Source organism: Motacilla alba, chromosome 1A (assembly GCF_015832195.1).
Source record: "Motacilla alba alba isolate MOTALB_02 chromosome 1A, Motacilla_alba_V1.0_pri, whole genome shotgun sequence".
Classification (NCBI taxonomy): Eukaryota; Metazoa; Chordata; class Aves; order Passeriformes; family Motacillidae; genus Motacilla; species Motacilla alba.
The window spans coordinates 2811101-2832495 of NC_052031.1; the positions used below are offsets into that span (position 1 = coordinate 2811101).

Below are 21395 nucleotides of genomic sequence, written 5' to 3' on the forward strand. Positions count from 1 at the left end.
AGATACCTAATACAAGGGCCTGGCTTTTATGGGACACTTTCCCCTTTTATGAAGCATCTCACTGGAGCTGACAGCAGAAACAGGAGATGGAGAGAGCTGGATATTAGTTTTTATTAAATCTGTCAATTTCTAAATAATTAAGGAAGCATTTGATATAAATTGTACTTCTAAATCACGCTTTAATCTCCGTTATTTTGCCAAAATGGTTTCTTAGTGAGCCTTTATGCCTAAAAGCACCCCTGGGCATTTGCTCCCCATCTGTGGGGTGATGGGGGAGCTGGTGGCCTTTAGCTCAGCTTTTGGCTTCCTCCACCTTGTCACTCAGAGAATAAACCTTCTGATAGATGGCAGTGTCAATAAAAAGGTTAATACTTTTAAAAGCTAGATAGATCTTTGTTTAGCTGCCATTTTGTGGCAGTCCTGCAGTCCTGTTAGGAGGAGTTTTGACTAATTGGTCTCTGAGCTATGCTTTGCAAGGAGGGCCATGCATCAACTTCTGCTTGACAAATTGTATGAAAAAATAAATTAAAAACCACAAACAAAGCCAAGGAAATGGAGAAGTTAATTCTAAACTACAACTAAATGTTCTGGGGAAATGGAATTTTACTGAGATCTGACCTGTCTGGAAATGAAAGGAAAATGAAACAATTAGATTCTTTTATGAAAGGATTAGGATTTCTGCAGACATGACTGGGGGGAACTGTTCAGTCTACATGCAAAAAAACAATTTTGATGATTTTTCATGGGCTACCCTGAATTGGAAGTTAGGGATTCAGATGTGGTCAAGTTGTAGGAACTACCAGTGATGGTCTCACTGATGCTACAGACCAATATCTTGAAGGAAATGAGAAACTGTGGGTGCCCCTGAATCCCTAGAAGTGTCCAAGGCCAGGCTGGATGAGGCTTGGAGCAACCTGGGATCGTGGAAGGTGTCCCTGTCCATGGCAAGGGGTGGCACTGGATGAGTTTGATGGTCCCTTCCCACCCAAACCATTCTAGGATTCTGCGACATCAGTAGGAGAGGACTGGGGGCTTTTTTTAACCCTGATCTAATTAGGTGGGAATTGAATTAATTACTCTCAACTTGGTAAATACCTTTTACACCACCAGCCAACATCCTCCTTTTTCCCAGAGTTTCCAGCACCACGAATGCTCTAAATCTGTGAGAGATTCCAAATCAGCAAAGAATTCGGATTCATGCACTAATATTTGAGGGTGCTGGAATTGCCATCGAATCACAGAATTGTTCAGGCTGGAAGAAACCCTCCAAGATCATCAAGACCAACCACTAACCCAGCACTGCCAAGGCAAACATTGAGCCGTGTCCCCAAGTGCCTCATCCAGGTGTTGTTTGAACACTTCCAAGGATGTGATTCCTTGAGCAGGCTGCAATGTCTGACCACTCTTTAAGTCGTTATTTCCTTGTGAATTGTCTTAAAAGCCTGCTCTGTCGGTAGCCCGCAAAAACTCTGACATAAACCCTCAGGAAAATGAGGTGGAAAAGGGAGCCCCTAACACAGCAAACTAATTGCTGGGATGTTTATGCATCAGCAGAAAACAAAACACATCTAGGGCGATGATAAACTTCATCTGTGCTGTCTGTGTGGCTCATCTGGAAGAGGCAATTCATCCTTGTCTGGCAAATATGGCAATTACTGTCCCAGTCCCATTACGGGCCTGGTCACAGGGTCAGGCAACTTGTCTTGTGAAATCTGCATCCTGATGGAGAAAATGGAGTTTAAAGCTGAGCGAGACGAAACCCGCCTGCAATAAAAATAAAAAAAAAAAAAGATAATAATAATAAAAACTTTTCACTTCACATAAAGCCTGTGTGCCTAGCTAAGCTCTTTTCAGCCCAGGCTGACAATTATGGTTGGAACTATTTGGTGACTACTTATAAATTCATGGAATTGAAAGCTAAAAGAGACTGGTGTGATTGTCTAATGTGATCTGCATAACTCAGGTCACAGAGCTCCTCGGGGAGATGTCTGCTCTGAGCCCTCAGCTCAGCAATATTTCATATCTTTTAGGAAAACAAACTGAGCTGAGCTAAATGTTTCCAGGGATTCAGAACATGCTTTTCTAAACATCCCCCATTAGCACCAGGCAATCCCAGCTGTCCCAGAGCTTCACAGCATCCTTGGGAGCTGCAAATAGGATCTGACTCTTGCTGTGCATGGGGAGGGGGAAAAAAAAAAGCCTGCTCCAGATTTATCCCACCTCCCTTCATAAGGAATGGGCAGAAATAGTCCTGAGTGGGGTTTGTGTCCATTGCAGAGATGCTTTGGCTGCATGGAGGGAATTGGAGATTAAATAAATTCCAAATAAAGGGTCTCTGGCCAGGGAGGGATTAGAGCTGGGCTCCTACCTGGCTTGTATTCCTTTCTTCCCAGACTATTTCTGTTTCCAAAGGTATAAATAAGATCTTCAGACAGGAAAGGATGTTTGGAGTTGTTGATTCAGGGAGTGGCGGCTGAAACAAGAAATAAAATAAGTGTTGAACCTCACTTTCCCTTCACCTCCTTTTGGGACAAACACCTATAAAATCTGTGTGTCCTCTGGAGGAGATAAAGGAACAGGAGCATGAACTCTTGTTTTTTCCTAAAACAGGAGCCAAAAAGGTGATATTTTAAGTCCTGGCATTAAAGCAGGACATCTACACTCTCCTTAGGTAAAATCCCAGGCAGCTGGAAGGAATAGCTCCTCACCTATTATTTTGGTGAGATTTAAGCCTGATCCTCATCTGGCTTGATAACACATTCCTAATTTCCTGCTCTCCATAAATGCTGAAACCACTCTCCTGCCTGTGCTGGGTGAGGGCTTTTCTCCACGCCTGCTGTTGGGTTAATAAACCAGGGGCAGGGATTGCTGCTTTGGGAAGAGGCAGGCTGTAATCCTCGGGAAACAGAGGTGAAATTGCTCCTTCAGGACGTCCATTATTGCCACCAGGCTGCACCCGTGTGGGTAGGAGAGAGACAGACAGACAGATGTCACAGATCCGCAACGGGCCGGGGAAAAGCTGTGGTTATAATTTTATGGTTCACCGGTGTGAAATGGAATCTGATAAATAAAAGAAATGTTCCCCACAGCCCCTTTGCTGTGCTGTACAAACCTGACAGGGCTCACAAACGCCGTGAGCTGGCTGCCAGGCTGGAGCTGTGCAGACCCAGGAGGGGCTCAGGAGGAGAGGGGCTGGGGATCATCAGCACCTCCACTGATCCTAGGGATGCCACAAGCCTGTTGTGGCTGGAAGGAGGCCAGGCCCAGGGTCCAGACCTCAGGAGAAGGGATATCAGCTTGCCCAGCTTCCCTGCTCTTCAGCCAGTCTGTGCATCAGAGGGTTTCTTAGCCAGGCCACGTGTGGGCACAGCAGTATTTAGACAGTGGCCAGACTGCTTTAATAAAACTGGTGTCAATTCTCATGCCAATCAAAGGATGAGTGTGTTTGACCTTCAGGCAGCCACAGCAGTGCTAGGCTGGGCTTTCTCCTCATCCCTGATGCTTTTTATTCCCTGTTCCCTTCCTGGAAGGGCCTGAGAACCACAGGTGAGAAGCACTGGCCCTGTTATGTGTCTGCATTGGCTGGAGAAAAGCAGGAGTAAAGAGCAGCAATGAGAAGGTCACCTCTGCTACTGAGATGGAGAAGCCATGTGCCTGGAGCTCTGCAAGGACACTCCAAACTCTTTGAAGCCACTGGCTTCTTTTTCGGGATGAGGGTGAGACATGGATAAAGGGGTTCCGGGGACTCCAAACTCTTTGAAGCCACTGGCTTCTTTTTTTGGGATGAGGGTGAGATATGGATAAAGGGGTTCCAGGGACTCCAAACTCTTTGAAGCCACTGGCTTCTTTTTGGGATGAGGGTGAGATATGGATAAAGGGGTTTCAGGAGGATCAGCAGTGCCCAGCCAAGAGGCAGAAATGTCACCTGCTTGTGAGCCAGCCCTGCAGGGATGTGCTGGGGCAGAGAGGAAGCTTTGCCCTCCCTTCTGCTGGAGGCGGAGGGGAGGAGAGAGTCCTTTGAGCTGCGCAGGGTGTCTTGTGTTTCAGAGGTGCTCTCTGAGCACCTGGCACTGCTCCTTGCCCTCGTTTCTGTCCCCTTGCATGACATACCAAGCACGACTCCTTCCTTTGTGACCAGGGACAAAAGGGTACTTGGGAGTTGTATTATTTGGGTTTTTTGGTGAGCCCTGTGAAATGCACCCGAGCAAATCCCCCAGCCCAAACCCTTTTGTAAGGGCTGCCCAGAAGGGAGGCAGCTGTAACCAGAGCCCTGGAGCCAGCGTGCCTTTGATCTTGGAGGTGGAGGGCTCCTTTAAGGTGCCTTAGCGGGCTAATCCCGCTCCTTTTCAGGGTGCCAGTTTGGGAACTACCTGGATGGAGCTGGCAAGGGCTTTGTGGAGTCTCCTGGGTCTCTGTGCTTTGTACACAGGCCAGCTGGCAGCGTTCACCTTGTAGTCATCCAAGAACACCATCCCCAGCCCCTGTCCCTGTCCCCCTGGACGGCATTCCCGCTCAGCAGCGGCTTTTGTGAACTCAGGGCTTGGCTGGAGGAGCTGAAACGGGATCTCCCTGTTTCATAGAGCACCAAAGCTGTACCTCCAATCAAATTTGAATAGTTCTCTGCAGGGACAAAAGTTCTGTTTCTCTGCAGAGCCTCATGCCAGCTGTTTTTTCCCCAGGAAATCTGGGCGCCGGGTCTGTCGTTCCATAAAAAGAAAGGTGCAGTGGGAGTCTCGTCTTTCTGCTTTGGCTGGAGAGGAATGTGAAAAAAAAAAATCACCAGAGTACAAATGAAACTAATTGGAGGAATAAGAACCTTGTGTGCTGCTGCACTGGCTTAGGGATGGTGCAGAGGCCGAAATTTGGGGTTATTACCAGGAGTCAGGAGGTTTTTTCAACTCCACAGGTTTCCCAATGCCCAGGTTGATCCTGTCTAACTCTGGGCTCCTCACCAGGGAATTTAGGTGTAGAGCTACAATAAGCAGGCACTGGTTAATGCATGGCTCTTCTGAGGATGACCTCGCACACCTGAGACCTGAGTTATCTTACATCTAAAATGCTACATTCATGATTTAGTAGCATCCAGACTCCTGCTCTAATGATTCCTGAGGGCTAGAAGGGGTAATATTAAGGAATGTTGAATCAATCTAAAGCTCTTGATTTGGGCCAAATGGCATCTGGGCAGTGTGGATTTATGAAAAATAAGATTTTTTCAATCTGTGAGGAAATAGGTGACCCATTCTTAAAGGAAATAATGACGTTTTCTTTGTGGATGCCCTGTCTTTACCTTTCCACACAGAGCTTGAGACAACTCCACAGCCTGTTCCCATTTAAAAAAAAAAAAAGTCCCAAACCCTAAAAATAGCATGAAGAGATCTCTGAAATGGCTTCATACTTGGCAGCTCTCAAAGAGCCTGAGGGTTTTCCTAGTAGTATTCTCCAGGGATCAATACCGGGCCCAAATCTATGAAAACTTTCATGAATGAGCAGGAGGTTGATATTAAATCCCACAGATAAAATATTCAGTGGAACAACGATTAGCTCAGCACTAACCACGACCAGGGCACAGTGGTTGAGCCACTTTGGCTCCCTCAGACAAAGCAAACACAAACTTTGCTATGTCACAGGAAGGAATTTAGGTCAGGCTGGGAAGTGGGAGACTGAAATGGATGAGGGGCCCGTTTCTTCACATCCTTCCAAAGGGTTTTTTTCCTCATCTGGCCTGTTGTAGAAGCAGTTGACACCATCCTGCACTTTGAGGAGAGTGGGAGAGCTGTAGTCATGCCCTGTGGCCAGATAGGAAAAGCAGGACTAAAGACACACAAAAATTATTTGTAGGGAGTTGGAAGGTCCTGGTAGGGTTTGAAAGCATCTCAGTGTTAATTTATCAGTAGGAATGTTGAGGGATAACTTGATCAGGATCTCTGAGCATCTTCACCTGAAAACAGCAGGTTAAAGGGCTTTACCACCTGGAAGAGAAAACCAAAATAAAGATCAGTGGTTGGAAGCCAAAGCCTGATGAATTCACATGAAAAGTAAGGCGTGTGCAAGCTTTTTGTGGCGTGAGTGGTTAGCTGCTGGGACAAGCTGCCATTTGGAGGATTCTCCCTGTCCTGGTATCTTCACATCTTAATGGGAGGTCTTTCTAAGGCAAGATGCTTCAGCTAAACCCAGATTATCTGGTTCAGCTTAAGAGTAGGTGGGTAGTGGCCTGTGATGTACAGGAGGTGAGAACAGATGATGTAGTGGTCCCTCCTGATCTTAAAAGTTATGCATTTATATGATCCCTGAATTAAATATCCTTGGGCTTTCATTTTATGGCAAGATGAATGCTTGGGAAAGCTGGGAAAACACGTGCAGTGCTCCATCCACTGAAATATGGGCACTGGGATGGAGCAACCCTCGCTGCACTCAGTAGGAATTCTGCATTTCAAGCCCCTTTTGTGAGTTAAAACCACACAGAGAGGCAGCTGGGCTTTGCTGGGATCTTCCTCCCTCTAATTCCACAGCAAAACAAACAGCAGGGATATCTAAAGATAAATGGATGTGCCCCAAAATAGTGGCCTGCATCTCTGCCTGGCCACTGCCCCTTTTGGTAGCACTAATTACCCCCCAAACCTTGAGGGCTCCCACAGGCACCAGCTGAGCAGGAGTGCTGTCTGCTTTTCTCTCCTTTAATAAACTGAGACATACATTTAAGGCTTTGGGAATTCAAAGGCTTTTCTCCCTGAATCCTGCTTAGCTCTTGAGTGAAACCCTCAGGAAGGCTGCTGGTGGTGAGAGCTCTGGAGAGGCAGAGGTGCTGTGATAGCCCTGAAAGCCCCAATTTTGGGGCTGTGGGTTGGGTTGGTGTGTGTTTGCTCAGGAACAGCTGCAAGCAAATGTTATCACGGCTCTCCCTGCCTCACATCTGAAGATTTTGGGCTGCAGATTAAGCAGTGTGACCTCAGAACTCTTCAGCTGATGTTATCACTCTGATTGAGGCTGCCTGTGGAGCTCCTGTCAGAGAGATTTGAGGGTACTGCATGGAGAATGAGGTGTAAAAGGAGAGGAAGAGTGATAGGAGGAAAAAATTTGGGGTGGGGTGTGTGTGAGGGTGTCTGGGAGCAATCCAAATGCCCCTTTCTGTGGCAAGAAATGTGGGCTCTGGGGAGCTGTGTGAAGATCAGTGCCCCTGCACACTCACTCAGCTAAAAGCAGCCAAGATTTATGAGCTACCTGCCTCTGATAAAACAATCACGGGTCAATCTGATGTGCTGTGTTTGTCACCTGGGATGAGCCCGAGGGATGTGGACATCCCTGTGCCTCAAAATGAGTAGGTGACACCCTGCTAAAGGCAGTGATTTAACAGTTTTTGGTGAGATAAGGGCATGAGAGCCTAGGGAAGGGACAAGATGGTGAAGGCTACAGAGACGACCACCACGTACCCTCCCCTTTTGCCCAACATGTGGCTAAAAATGGTAAATAAATGGTTTAAAGAGAAAAGGTGAGCACAAGTCTGATGAGGAGCAGCTGAGGGAGCTGGGAAGGGGCTGAGCCTGGAGCAGAGGAGGCTCAGGGGGGACCTTGTGGCTCTGCACAAGTCCCTGCCAGGAGGGGACAGCCGGGGGGGTCGGGCTGTGCTGCAGGGAACAGGGAGAGGATGAAACATCCTCAAGTTGTACCAGGGGAGGTTTAGGTTGGATATTTGGGGAAACTTACTCATGGACAGGGTGGTCAGGCATTGGAACAGGCTGCCCAGGGAGTGGTGGAGTCCCCATGCCTGGAAGTGCTCCAAAGCCCTGTGGATGTGGCACCTGGGGACACGGTCAGTGGTGGCCTTGGCAGGGCTGGGTTGGGCTCCATGACCTTGGAGGGCTTTTCCCACCTTAATGATTCTTTATAATTCTTAATGATTCTTCACCTTAATCTGAGCAGAGGTACAGGGTGGTTTCCACGTGGGAGGTGACTGAAGAAGCAGGAGCTCCTCAGCCTTGAGGGAGGTGAGCTGGGGTACATGGAGACATTGGCAAGCTTAGGAGTGGCAGGAGGGGATGGATGGGAACTGACTGCTCAACACCTCTGCAAATACAAGAATTACAGGGCATGAAATTAAACTGTTGAAAAATCAAGCCTGAACAAATGAAAGCAGGTGATTCCTTCAAGTAGTGGGCTCTGGATCTGTGAAAAATCCCTGGCAAAGCACGCTGTGGACGCCACAATGCAATTGCAAAGATAAACTAAAATAATAAATAAATAGCTCTTTGGCTTATGGGAGAAACAGACAAAGTTCCTCTGAATGAAAATAGCCAAAGGCTGGGCAGCTGCTGGGGACATAAAAGTGTTTACCCTGGTCTTATGCTTTCCTTTCAGGCCATGGCTGAAGGAACTGGGATATGTGGGGTGTTGGTCCCAGCCAGCACAGCTGTTCCTGTGTGGAATTATGGGGGATTCAAAATCTGATTGTTACTGAAAAAAGGGGCATTTATCAAACTACCCTAGTTCCTGTAGCCTGATAGTGCTGGCAGGGGTTGCATCTTGCACAAGGGAGTTTGATCAACACAATCCTTCAGGAACTGCCTGGGTCAGGAGTGGCGGAGCCAGAAACCTGGGAGAGGGTCAGGGTGCCAGGGGAGGGAGAGAAGGCAAAGTTCCTCCAGGCAGTTGGATGAGGATGAGGATTAGGATGGAACTTCATAGCCCAGGGAGATGTTAAATGCGTCAAGATGGAATTTGTAGTGGTGACAGGATCGAATTGATGGGAGTGGACACAGTGAGACACCTGAGAGGGCTGCTGAGGAGAATTAATCTACAGGAAGATGCTCACTGATAACTGAGGATAAGGATCCCTTCCCATGATGGGGTGTTGGAACCAGATGATCTTCAAGGTCCCTTTCAACCCAAAATTTCCTCTGGTTCTGTGGTGGGAACATCTGGAAAGAACAACATGATCTGGAAATCACGATCATCAGCATAAACAACTCCTAAACTTCTCCCTGTGTTTTTTAACTGTTCAAGCCTCCACCAGGAGCCTTCAAGGGATGCTGAGCTTTGACAAACCCATTGCAGTGGCATGAATTCCTTCAGAGGTCCCAATTAAATCTATTTATATCCTTTTTTGGAGCCTGGGTAACAATCTCTCCCTTGCTCAGCAGCCACGCTCCAGTGGCCACACAGGCACCAGCTCTCATTAAGCCTGGGCTGGCCCTGCATTAATTGTGACATGAAGCTCTTTTCTTTTTGAAGGCTTTTGAACCCAAATGTTTAGCCAAACCTCATTTGTTTCACAGTTTACAGAGTGAAACACTTGACCAGGGGATCAAGATTTAGTGTAAAGAAGGCAGGGGCAGTGTGAAGGTACCTGGATGCAGCAGGGAGAAACAAGGATGGAGTGCTGCAGGCAGAGGAAATCAGCCAGAGCTGAGGGTTTGTAGGGCGGGGAAGAAGGTGGCTGGTTTCCTCAGCTTTGGGTAAAATCACCTCTCTCTCCTTCCACACCTCTGAGCTGGTGAACTCTGATTTTTACGAGGAAATTTAAAGATTTCCCTGCCTTGTGCCAATGGGAAGCAATCCCAGCTGAGGAAGGGTTTGGCAACCTTGGTAAAGGGAAAAATGAGTGAATTTGGTGGGAATCTGAACTGAAACCTCTGAGTGTGTGGAACACTTTTCAACCTCCAGGATGCCAACCAAGCTCCCAGCAGGATGCTGTGTCCCTGCTCCTCCTGGGCGGGGAGTCACTGGGAGAGGAGGAATTCTTTGAAGAAGGAACAGCACAGGGCAGAGGCTGAGCAGGGAAAGCTGGGAACTTGCCAAACCTTTAAAAAAAGGACTGAGATAATCTTTGTTATCTGTCTGTTCCCTTGTAAATACAGCCAGAACAGAGAGCAGGGATGGGGTTGGTGTGAGGGATGTGACAGAGCAGATGGGGAAAGGCTCTTGCTCAAACACAGCTCCCCTCAAACACAGGGGTTTTGGAGTTCTGCAATGGTTTACAAGCTATGGAACACAGGGGATTTCCTACAGCACTCCCCAGGAAATTAAAGAAAACATATTATTTGTTGTGACTGGTTATTCTGGTGCTGTGATTAGGAAGAGGAGAGGCCTGAACATATTTGAGGATTGTTCTCAGTGACAAAATTTGAGGAACAGCAGAAAATGAAGTGTGGCATTGGTGTGGGAGTGACCTCACCCAGTGACTGTGGTGTACATTGTGTGTGTCTCCACCTGACCTGGCTGTCCAGACTCCTTTATATTCACTGAACAGACACAGAAACATCCAGGCTGTGATTTATCTCATCCCTGCTTGACATCTGAAACAGAGAGCAGACAAATCCTGCCCTGCAAAAGGTCTCTTCTTCAACAGAGCACGAGTTCCTAGCTCAGAATTGGACTCTGATGTTGCAGACAGAGTTTAGTGAGAAGGCAAAGCCCTCCCTTTTCACACCTGCCACGACAAAGCTGTTCCCTACAAGCTGCAAGACCGACAGACTTGATAGATGAGAAATGAAGCCCAGCATGGTTTACACAGAAAGCCCCAGATTTGAGGGGTTTTCTGAGCCAGCTGCAGGGCAGGGTCCTGCCAAGGGGTGTATGAAGAGAAGAACTGCACTGCAAGGTGTGCAAAGCCAATTTCACTGCTGGAGGAGCAGCAATCTCACCCTGAGAGCTTCTGATGGGAGCTGCCAGCATTCAGCCTCACCTCAAAGTTTCCTGGAGCTGTTGCCACAGAGGCTGTGGGCACCAGATCGTTCTATTCATCTTATTGGTGTGCCTCTGTTGGTGTGAGTGCTGTGTGGTTGTGACTGGGGATTTGCTCTGGCAGTGCCAGAGTGGAGAAATCTCTTGCCAAAGGTGCCCAGAACAGAGACAGGAGAGGAGGAGGAGGAACAGCAAACACGCGACTGGAGGTAGGGGTGAACAAGGATATTTGATCAGGTAATTTATCCTGCCATGTAGCAGGACACTGACCCCCACTTTAATTATTGTGTCATTTGTCCTTGACAGCTACTGCTGCTTCCAATTAACACCCTTAATTAAACCCCCCCAGTTTTCCAAGGATGTAAGCATGGATTTACTGGGAAAAGGGCTACAATGAAGAGGCAGAGCTTGGGGGGTCTGATGAGAAATGACAGTCCCTGTCCCAGTGGGACTGGCAGGTTATGTGCTTATCCTGCAGAAGTGGCAGGCTGGGATCCAACCCAGCTCCTCTCCCAGCAGTCTAACATCTCCCTGTCTGTGAGTCCTGTTTCTCACCAGGGAAAATCAATAATTTTTATTTATTTACCCTGGAGAGATAATAATAAACATTAAAATAATAATAATAATAATAATAATATAATAATAATAATAATAATAATAATAATAATAATAATAATAATAATAATAATTTATTTTATTTTATTTTATTTTATTTTACTTTATTTATAGATATATAATTTTTATTTATTTACCCTCTCTGGGCTTTGCTTTTCCCTGTTCCTGCTTTTTTACCAGGTCTGTAGGTCAGGCAATAAGGCACAGGATATCAAACATGACAGAGGAAATCCAAGTCCCTTTGTCCATAATTCAGGCCAGAATAAAATCAGCACCTTGGGATGCTGTGCAGGGGACTGAACACCCTCACTGACTGCTATAAAGGTGCAGAAGTGCTTCAACCTGTGCCTCCTTCAGGTGGTTTTTTGCCTTCCTCTATTTAATAAACTGTATTATCGTGAGCACTCTATTCAGGGCTTTGAAATCAAATAAGCTCCACTCTTAATCTTCCCGCAGTTTTTCTGGGCTGGCTGAGCCTTGAAAGATAGCAGCATTCACAGAACCCACATGGCTTGACAGAGCCACTGTTCAGTGTTTTGGAAATGTATCTTTTGACTGTTGGGAAGGAAATTGGCTACTTAAGATGCCTTTTTGTACATTTAAATTAACTTAGTCCATCAGACTGAATAAATCCTGCTGCTGTATTAACATCCAATTATAACAACAGAGATTGAGCAATGATTCAGGTTTTGACCAGAATGTTGGCAGTTTAAGGGGGAAAAAGAAGTAACGTATATTGAAATAAAAAAGTCAAAAATGGGAGCCAGAAAATTGTGACTGAGCACATAGCAGGAGCTTTTGTGAATGCATAATGGCAGAAGCAGGAGCCAAATTTCTAACAGGATTAGCTGTTCCTGTCTATCAGATCCAAAAAAAACTCAATCATTTTGTTTTAAATGACTTTTTGTAACTCATTCATACTAGCAATAGGGAGGCTGGGAGCTGCAGAATCTGCAGTTTGGAAATTAGGCAGGATCAGAGGTGAGGTGCTGTGTGAAACACCCTGAAGGAGCAGTTCATCTCCGAACCATTCAGCACTTTGCAGATTTTGCCAGATTTTTAAGATGTCCTTGAGAGCCAGAAACTCGTGTGTGATTTCTTTGGGGACCAGTGTTGATGAGGTAAAATATCTTTTCCAACCCTGCTGCAGCCATGGCAGCTGGGCCTGCTCAGTGCTCCCTTTCTGCCCTTGAGAAGAACACAGGAGTCACCTTCCCCTTGTCCTACCCTGGCTCTGGGATTGCATCTCACTGGGACAGAGATCATCTGTCCCTCTGCTCTGCCCTGGGCAGATCTTTGGAAGCACAGCAGCTCCTGGATGTCCACCAGGTGTGTGGACAGGCATCTGAAGGGACCTTACCTTCATATCTTCAATATTCCCATGAATACTCCAATGAATTCCAGGGCCTGAATATGCTGTATTTAATAGCCTGGTGCTCACTGAGCAGGTGTTACCTGAACTTCCTCCTCACACTTGCTCAGATGCCATAAACCCACAGCTTCAGAGACACTGAGACAGCTCTTCCAGCTTCAGCTCTCCTTGATAAAATGGGGAGATGTGGGGATGCAATCAGGGAATGTCCTGAGCTGGAGGGGACCTGTGAGGGTCATCCAGTCCAGCTCCTGGCCCTGCACAGACACCATAAAATTCCACCCTGTGCATCCCTGAGAGCATTGTCCAAATGCTCCTGGAGCTCTGGCAGCCTTGGGAATGTGACTATTCCCTGGGGAGCCTGTTCAGTGCCCCACCAACCTCTGGGGGAAGAGCCTTTTCCTGTTATCATACATTTTCCTAATATATGGGATTTAAGCCCTGAGAACAGCAGCAGTCTGTTCTTACATCCATATATTGCTCTGGCACAGTGAGATTAAAATAAAAGTGAAGCTGTGACCACTGCAGGAATATAAATTACTCCAAGCTGGCTCCTAATGCCCCAAAATGAAAGAAAGACACTTTCCTTTTCTAATCCTGCTGAATCCCTGGTTATATCTGGGCTGCACTCTCAGGCACAGCTCTCTTGGAGCTGTCCTTCAATCAAGGATTGAACTTCAACGGTCCTCGTGGGTCCCTTCCACCCCAGGATATTCCAGGATTCTGTGATATTTGCTGCAAAATGTTGAATCCAGGTTTCACTCCCATGAAGAACCAGGGGTAGGGACCCTCACCAAGGTTGGGAAATAACCTTGAAGAGTTTGTCAGGCTCTCCAAGGATGGAGAAGGGGTGGAGGCAGTAAGCACAGCCTGGTTTGCCATGGAGATTTCCACCTCCAGCACTGCCTGGTCCCTTCATCATTATTCATCAAGTGAGTAATGGCAAAGCTCTGTAACTGGGAGGCTGCATGGACTTCTATTTTGCTGACATTTTAGTGGCTGTTCCCTGGAGGGACACAGCCGGCTCTCAAACCCTTCAACGTGGAAAGCTGAGCTGAATTAATTACAGTTTATGCTCCAAAAAGGAAAATAAGACCTCTGATGTGCCTTATTTGCTTGATGTTCTTCCTCTTTTCAGCAGACAACCCTTAGGTGGCTTTTCTTTCTGCTGCAGCTCCTTTGTTTTTTGTGTTTTCTTTCTGCATTAATTGGAAGGTCTGACACTTCCAGCCCAAGACATTTATCAGCGTGGTACAGTTTTAATTAATCTCACAATAAAGCTGCTGGAGGTGAACTCCTAAAAGGACTTTTAGGGCAGGAATAATGCACACAGAGAGACGGGGCACACCCTGGTGGGACTGACAGGATTTGGGATGTGGGGAGCTCGTGACACATCCCTGTGGGCTCCGGGGCAGCAGAACAAGCCAGGTGTGCTCATAAAAACAACACATATCCCACAGAATATCCCCAAACACACCGAAAAGAAAACATTTCCTCAAAGATGAAGTCTGGGTTCCCAGTAGGTTCCTCCTGCCACTGGAATGAGCTTGGCTATCCTTTGATGGCTAATTAAGTAATAAGAATAAAACATACAGAGACCACCTTTTATCTACTCTTTTTTACAGCAATTTGCCAAGAAACGGCGATTTCAGTCCTCTAGGAGTTCTTTCTTGTACCTATATCAGAGCCACAAGTGGATTTTGACTCCGAACATTCAAACCAGGATCAACAGGTGTTGGAAAAGTTCATTTTCTGATCTAAACTTCTCAACCAAGGCTCACTTTTACCAGACAGGTGTGAACTGGCTCAGAAATGAGGTTGGATGGAACTATCTAGAGCTAATGAGGATAAATCAAGCAGCACCATATGTCAAACTGAGGGTGGTTTGGGTGGGAACTGCAGAGCCAAACCCAACTGCGCTCACAAAATTCTAATTACCAGGTGGGAATCGCATCTGGATTGAGGAATGGCAGATTTAGAGTCTTTCAAAGCTAAATTATCTGCTCCTTCTTCAAGTCCTCTAGTGGCCACAGTACAGGCATAGCCAAGCTTGATGTGATCGAGATAAAATAACTCACAATATATTTTTCTCATGTGGAAAGACGAGGTGGGGATGGCTGACATAATAAATTATAATGTGAGTCTTATAAATTATAAATTTATAAAGTATAAATTGAAAATTACAAATTATAATGTGATATATATTATATATTATATATTTATTATAAATTACAATTTATAAATTATGTGATATCTTTTGGTATCTTCTTGTAAAAACTTTTTGGAATTTGGATTCAACACAGACTATTGGGTTCAACGAGTTTAATTGGGTGAAAACCTGAGGCATAAAACTTATTCTTCATGAATAGATGATACTTTCTTGATCAGAAGCTTAAGGAAGGTGGAACAAACTCATTCATGGCCAAACAATCTTAATTTTTAAACTTCTTGAAAGAATCACAGAATCTTGAAAAAGACCTTTAAAATCATCAAATCCAACCATTAATTCACCACTGCCACGGCCACCATAATTAGAGAAATCCGAATTACTCCCTCCCTGTTTTGTTCTTATAACTTTTATTGCTGTATGGTCTGTTCTGATTATGTTTTTATGCTCACAGCAACAGATTCAGTTGAGAAAAGTGAGTTTGTCTTGGGTTTTGTTTGAGTTTTCCCCCCCCATTCTCACTTTTTCATTAAAGGCTTTCAGTAGCCGCAGTTGGCTCCTCTGGGTGACTTGGCACAGGCAGTGGTGTAATGGTAAATAAACCCCATCGTGCTTCTACCTGAAGTTTTCTAAAGCTTCTGCCACTTGCCAGAGGCAAAGCTGCACATTTTCAGCTTTTGCTTATGGACTATCAACTGGGATTTGTGGGTAGGGGTGAGAAAAACAATTTCTGATATAACCAGGAAAAGGTCTTCGTACAGAGCTGGAATTTTGCCTGATATATATTTATATTAAAATAAAAAAAAAAATCAAAAGCCAGTTCTTGGTTCATTTACAGATGCAATTGAGATGGATCTTAGTCTGTCACTCCACAGCTCAAACTCTTCTGAATGCAGTGCCAAGTAAAAAAAATTGTCCCTGGGCTCCAGGTGCATTCCCTCGTCATTTGTCAGGAGTAACTGTTCTGCAGTTTGGAGCTGGCAGTTCTCAGTGGCGTTTCATCAGGATAATACCACACTCTATCATCTTAGGGAATAAACTCTCCCTGCTGACAGGAACTGGGGTGAAGACACCAGCAATTGACTGGATATTACAGAGGCTCTCTGAAGCTTATTCAATGGAAAAGGGACTGTCAGGTCATTGGGCCCAAATTGTGTGTTTGGCTTCAAAAGCTGTGAGGGGCTTACAAAACATAAGAGGAATCAAAATCTGTGAGACAGGAGGTCAGGCTGGGCAGTCCCTTCAACCTTTGAAACCTCTCGCTGAAACACTTTAATTAAAAAGGAAAAATAAAAGAAAAATTGATGATAAAATGCGGTATTTTAGCAGTACCTGGGTGTTTCAGGTCCTACTCTAAAGCCTTCTGAGCTGCAAAAGAAGGGCTGCAGGAAGAAAATATCCAGCCTGGTAGCCCTTGTCCCTTTCCTGCTGGGAGCATCTTCTCCAGGGATGGGACAAGTGATGGTTGGAAAGATGCACAGGCAAAGGGGAGTGGAGCTAATGCTTCCCTGGGACCAGCGGTGGTGGTGGCAGTGGGGACAGGTGGTGGCAGGAGGTCATGGGAGGGAGACAAAGACATCACAAGACCTCAGTTCTCACAGGAAGCCAGAAAGCAACAGAGTCCAAAACCAGAGAGATCAATGAGATCCAGGGCGTTTACCTTGCTGCAGAAAATCTCAAAATGAATTAACTTAATTTAAAGGTACCACATCCCCACAGCTTGCCTGATTTGCTGAATGCTGGGAAATCCTGCAAGTGATGAAGGGCTGCGGGGAGAGGGAAAGGCCACAGGGGATGTGGACCAGGATGTGGACAGGGATTGCTCCAGGCTGAGCTCTGGAGTAAACCATCCCCATCCCTCTGCCTGCCCCAGGCCAGCTGCACGGGTGTTCCTGCAGGAGGACAGGTGTAGCCACATTTCTCTTCACAGAGAAAAGCAAAGTATGACTTCCCAAGAATATCCCTGAGATTCACATTCTCTGAAGCTCAGAGAAAGGAAAAACAATTCTTATCACATTTGCTGTGCCTGTGTTTGTTCCAAAGTGGAATGCAACATGGAGATTGTTCACCCAGAGTGATGATGTTTTGGTTCCTTGGCTTGTCAGGACAAAGTGTGTGTTTCTGTCAGGACTGTTGGCTGACAGTCATGAGATTTGGTGCCCTGGATTGCAGTTGAGTGCTTGGCAGATTCAGTTTAGATGTAATATAATGTAATATAGACTAATATAGTATAATAAAGTAATTAATTAGCCTTCTGATAAGATGGAGTCCTTCTCGTCATTCCTCCTTCATCGGGAGCAAAAATATCCACTATGAACAGGCACCAGGGGAAGGGGACCGGGAGGGTGGCATCTCAATCAAGCAGTTCTGAGCCGTGTAAGAAGCCTGACAGGTTGTCCCCTTTCCTCCTGCAGCTCACCAGGGTGCCCGTGGAGTCGTGCAGCCAGTACGAGACCTGCAGCGAGTGCCTGGGCTCGGGAGACCCCCACTGCGGGTGGTGTGTCCTCCACAACACGTGAGTACCTGCTGGGCTCTGCCACCATCCCAGCCCTGATCCCCATCACCTGCCTTCATATAAACACAGCTGATGCCTGGAGAGGCTACCTAGAGCAGAGTCTGTTCAGGCAAGTAGTAGTTTTCTTCATTAAGTAAGGATTTAAGTGTTTTTTACTGTTAATACATGAAGGTAATACATATACCTAAAATCACATTTCATCAAAAAACACAACTTGGTAGCAAAGCCATATCCAGCAAAATGAAGTGAGCAGTGGCATTATTAAAATCTAAGAAAACAGTGATGGCTGGATGATAATCCAACCCTTTAAAATGATAATCTTAACCCTCAATTCTAACGCAAACTCAGTAATGGAAGTGTTCTGAAACTATCAGGTTCAGGGTGTTCAACAGAACAGTTTTCTTAGGACCAAAATGTGCTTGCTTACCTCACTGCATCATCTACTACCATTGTGAGAAAAAAAGTGAGCAGACTTCCTTTTTCTTATGTTTTGCACTTAGCAGCACACTATACATGGTTTATTTTCAACAACCTAAATAATCAGTCAGCTCCATCCAGATTATTTATCTACTTTCCTGCATAGGGATTTCCTGTTAAAGGAATAAAGTGGGTATTTATTAAAAGGCCTTCAAAGGATACACCTTGAGCAGTGCAAGAGCCTGGCTGTGGCTACACCCAAGATGGACTCTGAGTCACGAGTTCTCACACTTCAATAAGTTTTGGTCCATTTCCATGTTGGGGTTCACTGTCCAATTACAACTCCAGGTTATGCAGTCCCATCCTCCCAGATTGCTCTCCTCAATTCCCTGTTGTTTACACTTTTTGGGCCTGAATCTGCCCAAAAACCAAGCTGTCCTTGGTTCTGAGGCTGGAAAAGGATTGTTCTGTCTGACTGAGCTGTGAGGAGAACTTGCTGGCACTTTATATGAAGTTCAGAGTTAGACACTAATTCAGTACAGAATCTGGAAAATACGGAAGCTAAAACTTAAGGCATCAAGGTAGAGGGGCAAAATGCTGTCTCAGTCCCTGGCTGAGCCAGGTACCTCCAAAATATTCACTGAGATTTGCTGGGGAGAGACTTTGCTTAATTGCGAAAGGTTTTTTTGGAAAATGAGGGGAAAGAAGGGTGGTAGAGGCTGGACAGAGCTCCTCCACCAGTTTGCTAACTGCACCAGCAAAGCAGTCTGATGTGTTTTGAATTCAACACTCCAGCAGCTCTTCTCTGGGTCACATTTTCCTGGTGGTTCCCATTCCATTCGAGGGAATTTGACTCTGACCATCAGCCCTTGTCTCAGCACCTCCAGCTTTCCACTGCTGACCTGAACCTCTTCTCTTTTGGACTTGTCAGGATCTCCATCTCCCTTAGAGAGGAATCAGATCCCAGTAAACAACACGGGATCCACTCCAAGGGAGTTTTCATTGGGACCTTATGGTTTAACAGGCCAAGCAGGGACCTCATTCCCCTCTCCCTTATTTTGTCGTACTGGTTTATCCACTGCCTCACAAGTGTCACAGACCTATTTTATGAAAATCCTTTTGCAGGATTTTCTTCTCTTGAGAAGCTGAGGAGTCTCAGGAAAGAAATGTAAATAATAATTATTTGCTGCTGTGGAATGTAATAGGTGCATTAGTGATTGGTCCATGTGAGGTGTTTCTACTTAATAACCAATCAAGAATACAGCTGGGTCAGACTCTCTGGTCAGTCACAAGCCTTTGTTATTCATTCCTTGCTATTCCTGTCTCACCTTCTGATGAATCTTTTCTCTCCATTATTTTAGTATAGTTTTAATTTAGCATTTTTAATATAATATATATGATAACATAAGGAATCAACCTTCTGAAAAATGGAGTCAAGCTTCTCGTCTCTTCCCTTGTCCTGGCTACCCTGCAAAAACCACACACAAGGATCCAGGTGTCCTCAATATTGGGACATCAGTTCATTGGCATATCATCTCATTGGGATATCAGTTCATTCTTGTTTTTCCTTCAGCTTTTCAGTGATGCCATTGATCTTGAAGTTGCCTCTCTGCAGCCTTTCCCTGAGTGATCTCCTCCTGCAGAGAGCCCTCTGCCAAAGCCGTGGAGACGGAGGTGTCAGCTTGGCTGAGCTCCTGGCTCTGAGTGGCAGGGAGGTCTCGTTTGCCAAGCCCCTCTGAGCACAGACAGTGGCTGGGAAGTGCATGGGGTCTGTCTAGCCCAGGGTTCCTGCTGAGAGTGGCCCTGCAGGGTGCTGTCACTCCGAGCCTCACGGTGTCCTTGGCAGCCTTGGAGGGTTTTTCTGATGGGCCCTGCTCTTGTTGGTCTTCACCCTCTGAGTTCACCTGAATTCTTCCTGTTGAGTTGCAAACTCTCCAGGTGGAGACAGGGATGCAGTTGATGTGATAGACTTTGCTACCTCTCCTTGCTGGAACAGAAGGGAACAAACCTGGACCATATTCCAGCCTTCTGTCGATGCTCTGAATGCTCTGCTTCTGTCAGCTTGTGTGACCCTCATCCAAAACCATGGCAGTCTGCCTAATTTCAAATCAGATCTGGGGGATCCATCCCTAAATGTGTCCAAAAATGGGGCTCATGCTCTGGAATTGTTCAAGAGAACCTTGGCAAACCAGTCCTGAATTGTGGTGGTGTGGTGGGTAAGAGCCCAGAAAACTTTCATCCTGCTGAGCTGAGGATATTTCCATTTGACACAGAGCTTTCTAGTGTGTTCCCATCCCATCTCATCCTGCATCCATCCTCCAGTGTGCTTGCTGCCAGTGAAGGGACAGCACAGAGATGTGCAAGCAGCATAGAAAGGCATGAATTTGTTAATTGATTGTACCACAGCAATGCTGGATATTTTATCTCCTTCCATCCAGGGTCAGTGGCAACAAACAATCAAAACTTGCAGCAATAAATCCCCAAAAGAGGGATAAGGGGCACAGGCAACTGCAGAGTGTGCTGCAGCTCATCCTGAGTACTGGAAATGAAATGGAGGGTGATGGGTGGGGCTGGCAGATTCAATTTGGTTAAAAAACACCTCTGTGCTGGCTCAATCCTTGAGGGAGAAGTGTGGCTGGAGGCTGGACCTGGCTGGTGGCAGTGTGCCCTCCTCCCTCTGGCCACTTAACCTCTGATTCCTTATCTGGAAAAGAGAAACACCTCCTGTTTATGCACCTCGCAGCAGGGTCGCTGGGATTGACTCCCTGTGGGGTTTTCTTGAAGTACTTTGAAGGCAAATGTCATCAAATCCCACTTTCTGTCTGTTGCTTCCCTCTAGTTGTCCTCACAGTTAAGAAATCTGATTTTCAGTCCTAGTTTGGGAGGGGTTTTCAGGGCAGCCTCAGGTGCTCCTTTCTGAGTCTCAGTTTCCTCATCCTTTTGGGCAGCCCTGAGAGCAAAGGAGCCAATTACATCCCACTCAACAAGCTTTGGCTGCACAGGATATTCAGGGTAAGGACACTGGAATACTGAGTCTCTAATTAGGAATTTTTGCACATCAGAACCCCTCAAGCCTCATTAACAGACTTTTCCTCAAGTGGGATACGTCATCAACAACTCCTGCACAAGGATCCCTGGGGAAAAAACAACATAAACATTTCCCATCCTGGCTGCTAACCCTTCCCTCCTCCCTCCCAGTCAGGAATCCCAGGGGATTCCCAGTGCTGGGCTGAATCCAGTGATGTGGAAGGCACGGAGGAGGCAGCTGGGCTGTGCAGGAGCTGGGCTACAGCAGGGCTGGGAGCCAGGTTTTTGGGCAAAGCCAAGCTGTCCCCTCATCCTCCTCCAGTGTAAACCATCAAGAGGAGCAGAGGTGACAGGTGAAAACTGCCCAGTGGGTTACAGCAGGGTGTTTTTGTCTCTCCCATGCACGCCTCTGTTGCTACAGGACATGAAATAAAACTACATGTGCACTGGAACTTTTAAGGCAAAAAAAGGAGGGAAGTTTATGCTTTGATTTTAACATTTATAGATTTTCAAAAGTGACAGTGGATTGGGGGATGAAAATGCTACTTCTTTAATGATACTGGACAAACCAACAGTCTATTAAATCTTTCTTCTTCTAGAGAAGA

The 21395-nt window shown here is 46.1% G+C and overlaps 1 protein-coding gene across 3 annotated transcripts in view; it reads left to right on the forward strand.

The window, feature by feature from the left end:
• PLXNA4 (plexin A4) overlaps positions 1–21395 on the forward strand; it is a 459202-nt gene that overhangs the window by 280930 nt on the left and 156877 nt on the right. For all 3 annotated transcript variants that reach the window (XM_038153056.1, XM_038153057.1, XM_038153055.1), the window contains exon 5: positions 17246–17346. In XM_038153056.1, coding sequence (XP_038008984.1) covers positions 17246–17346 — 101 coding nt within the window. The remainder of the gene's footprint in view (positions 1–17245; positions 17347–21395) is intronic.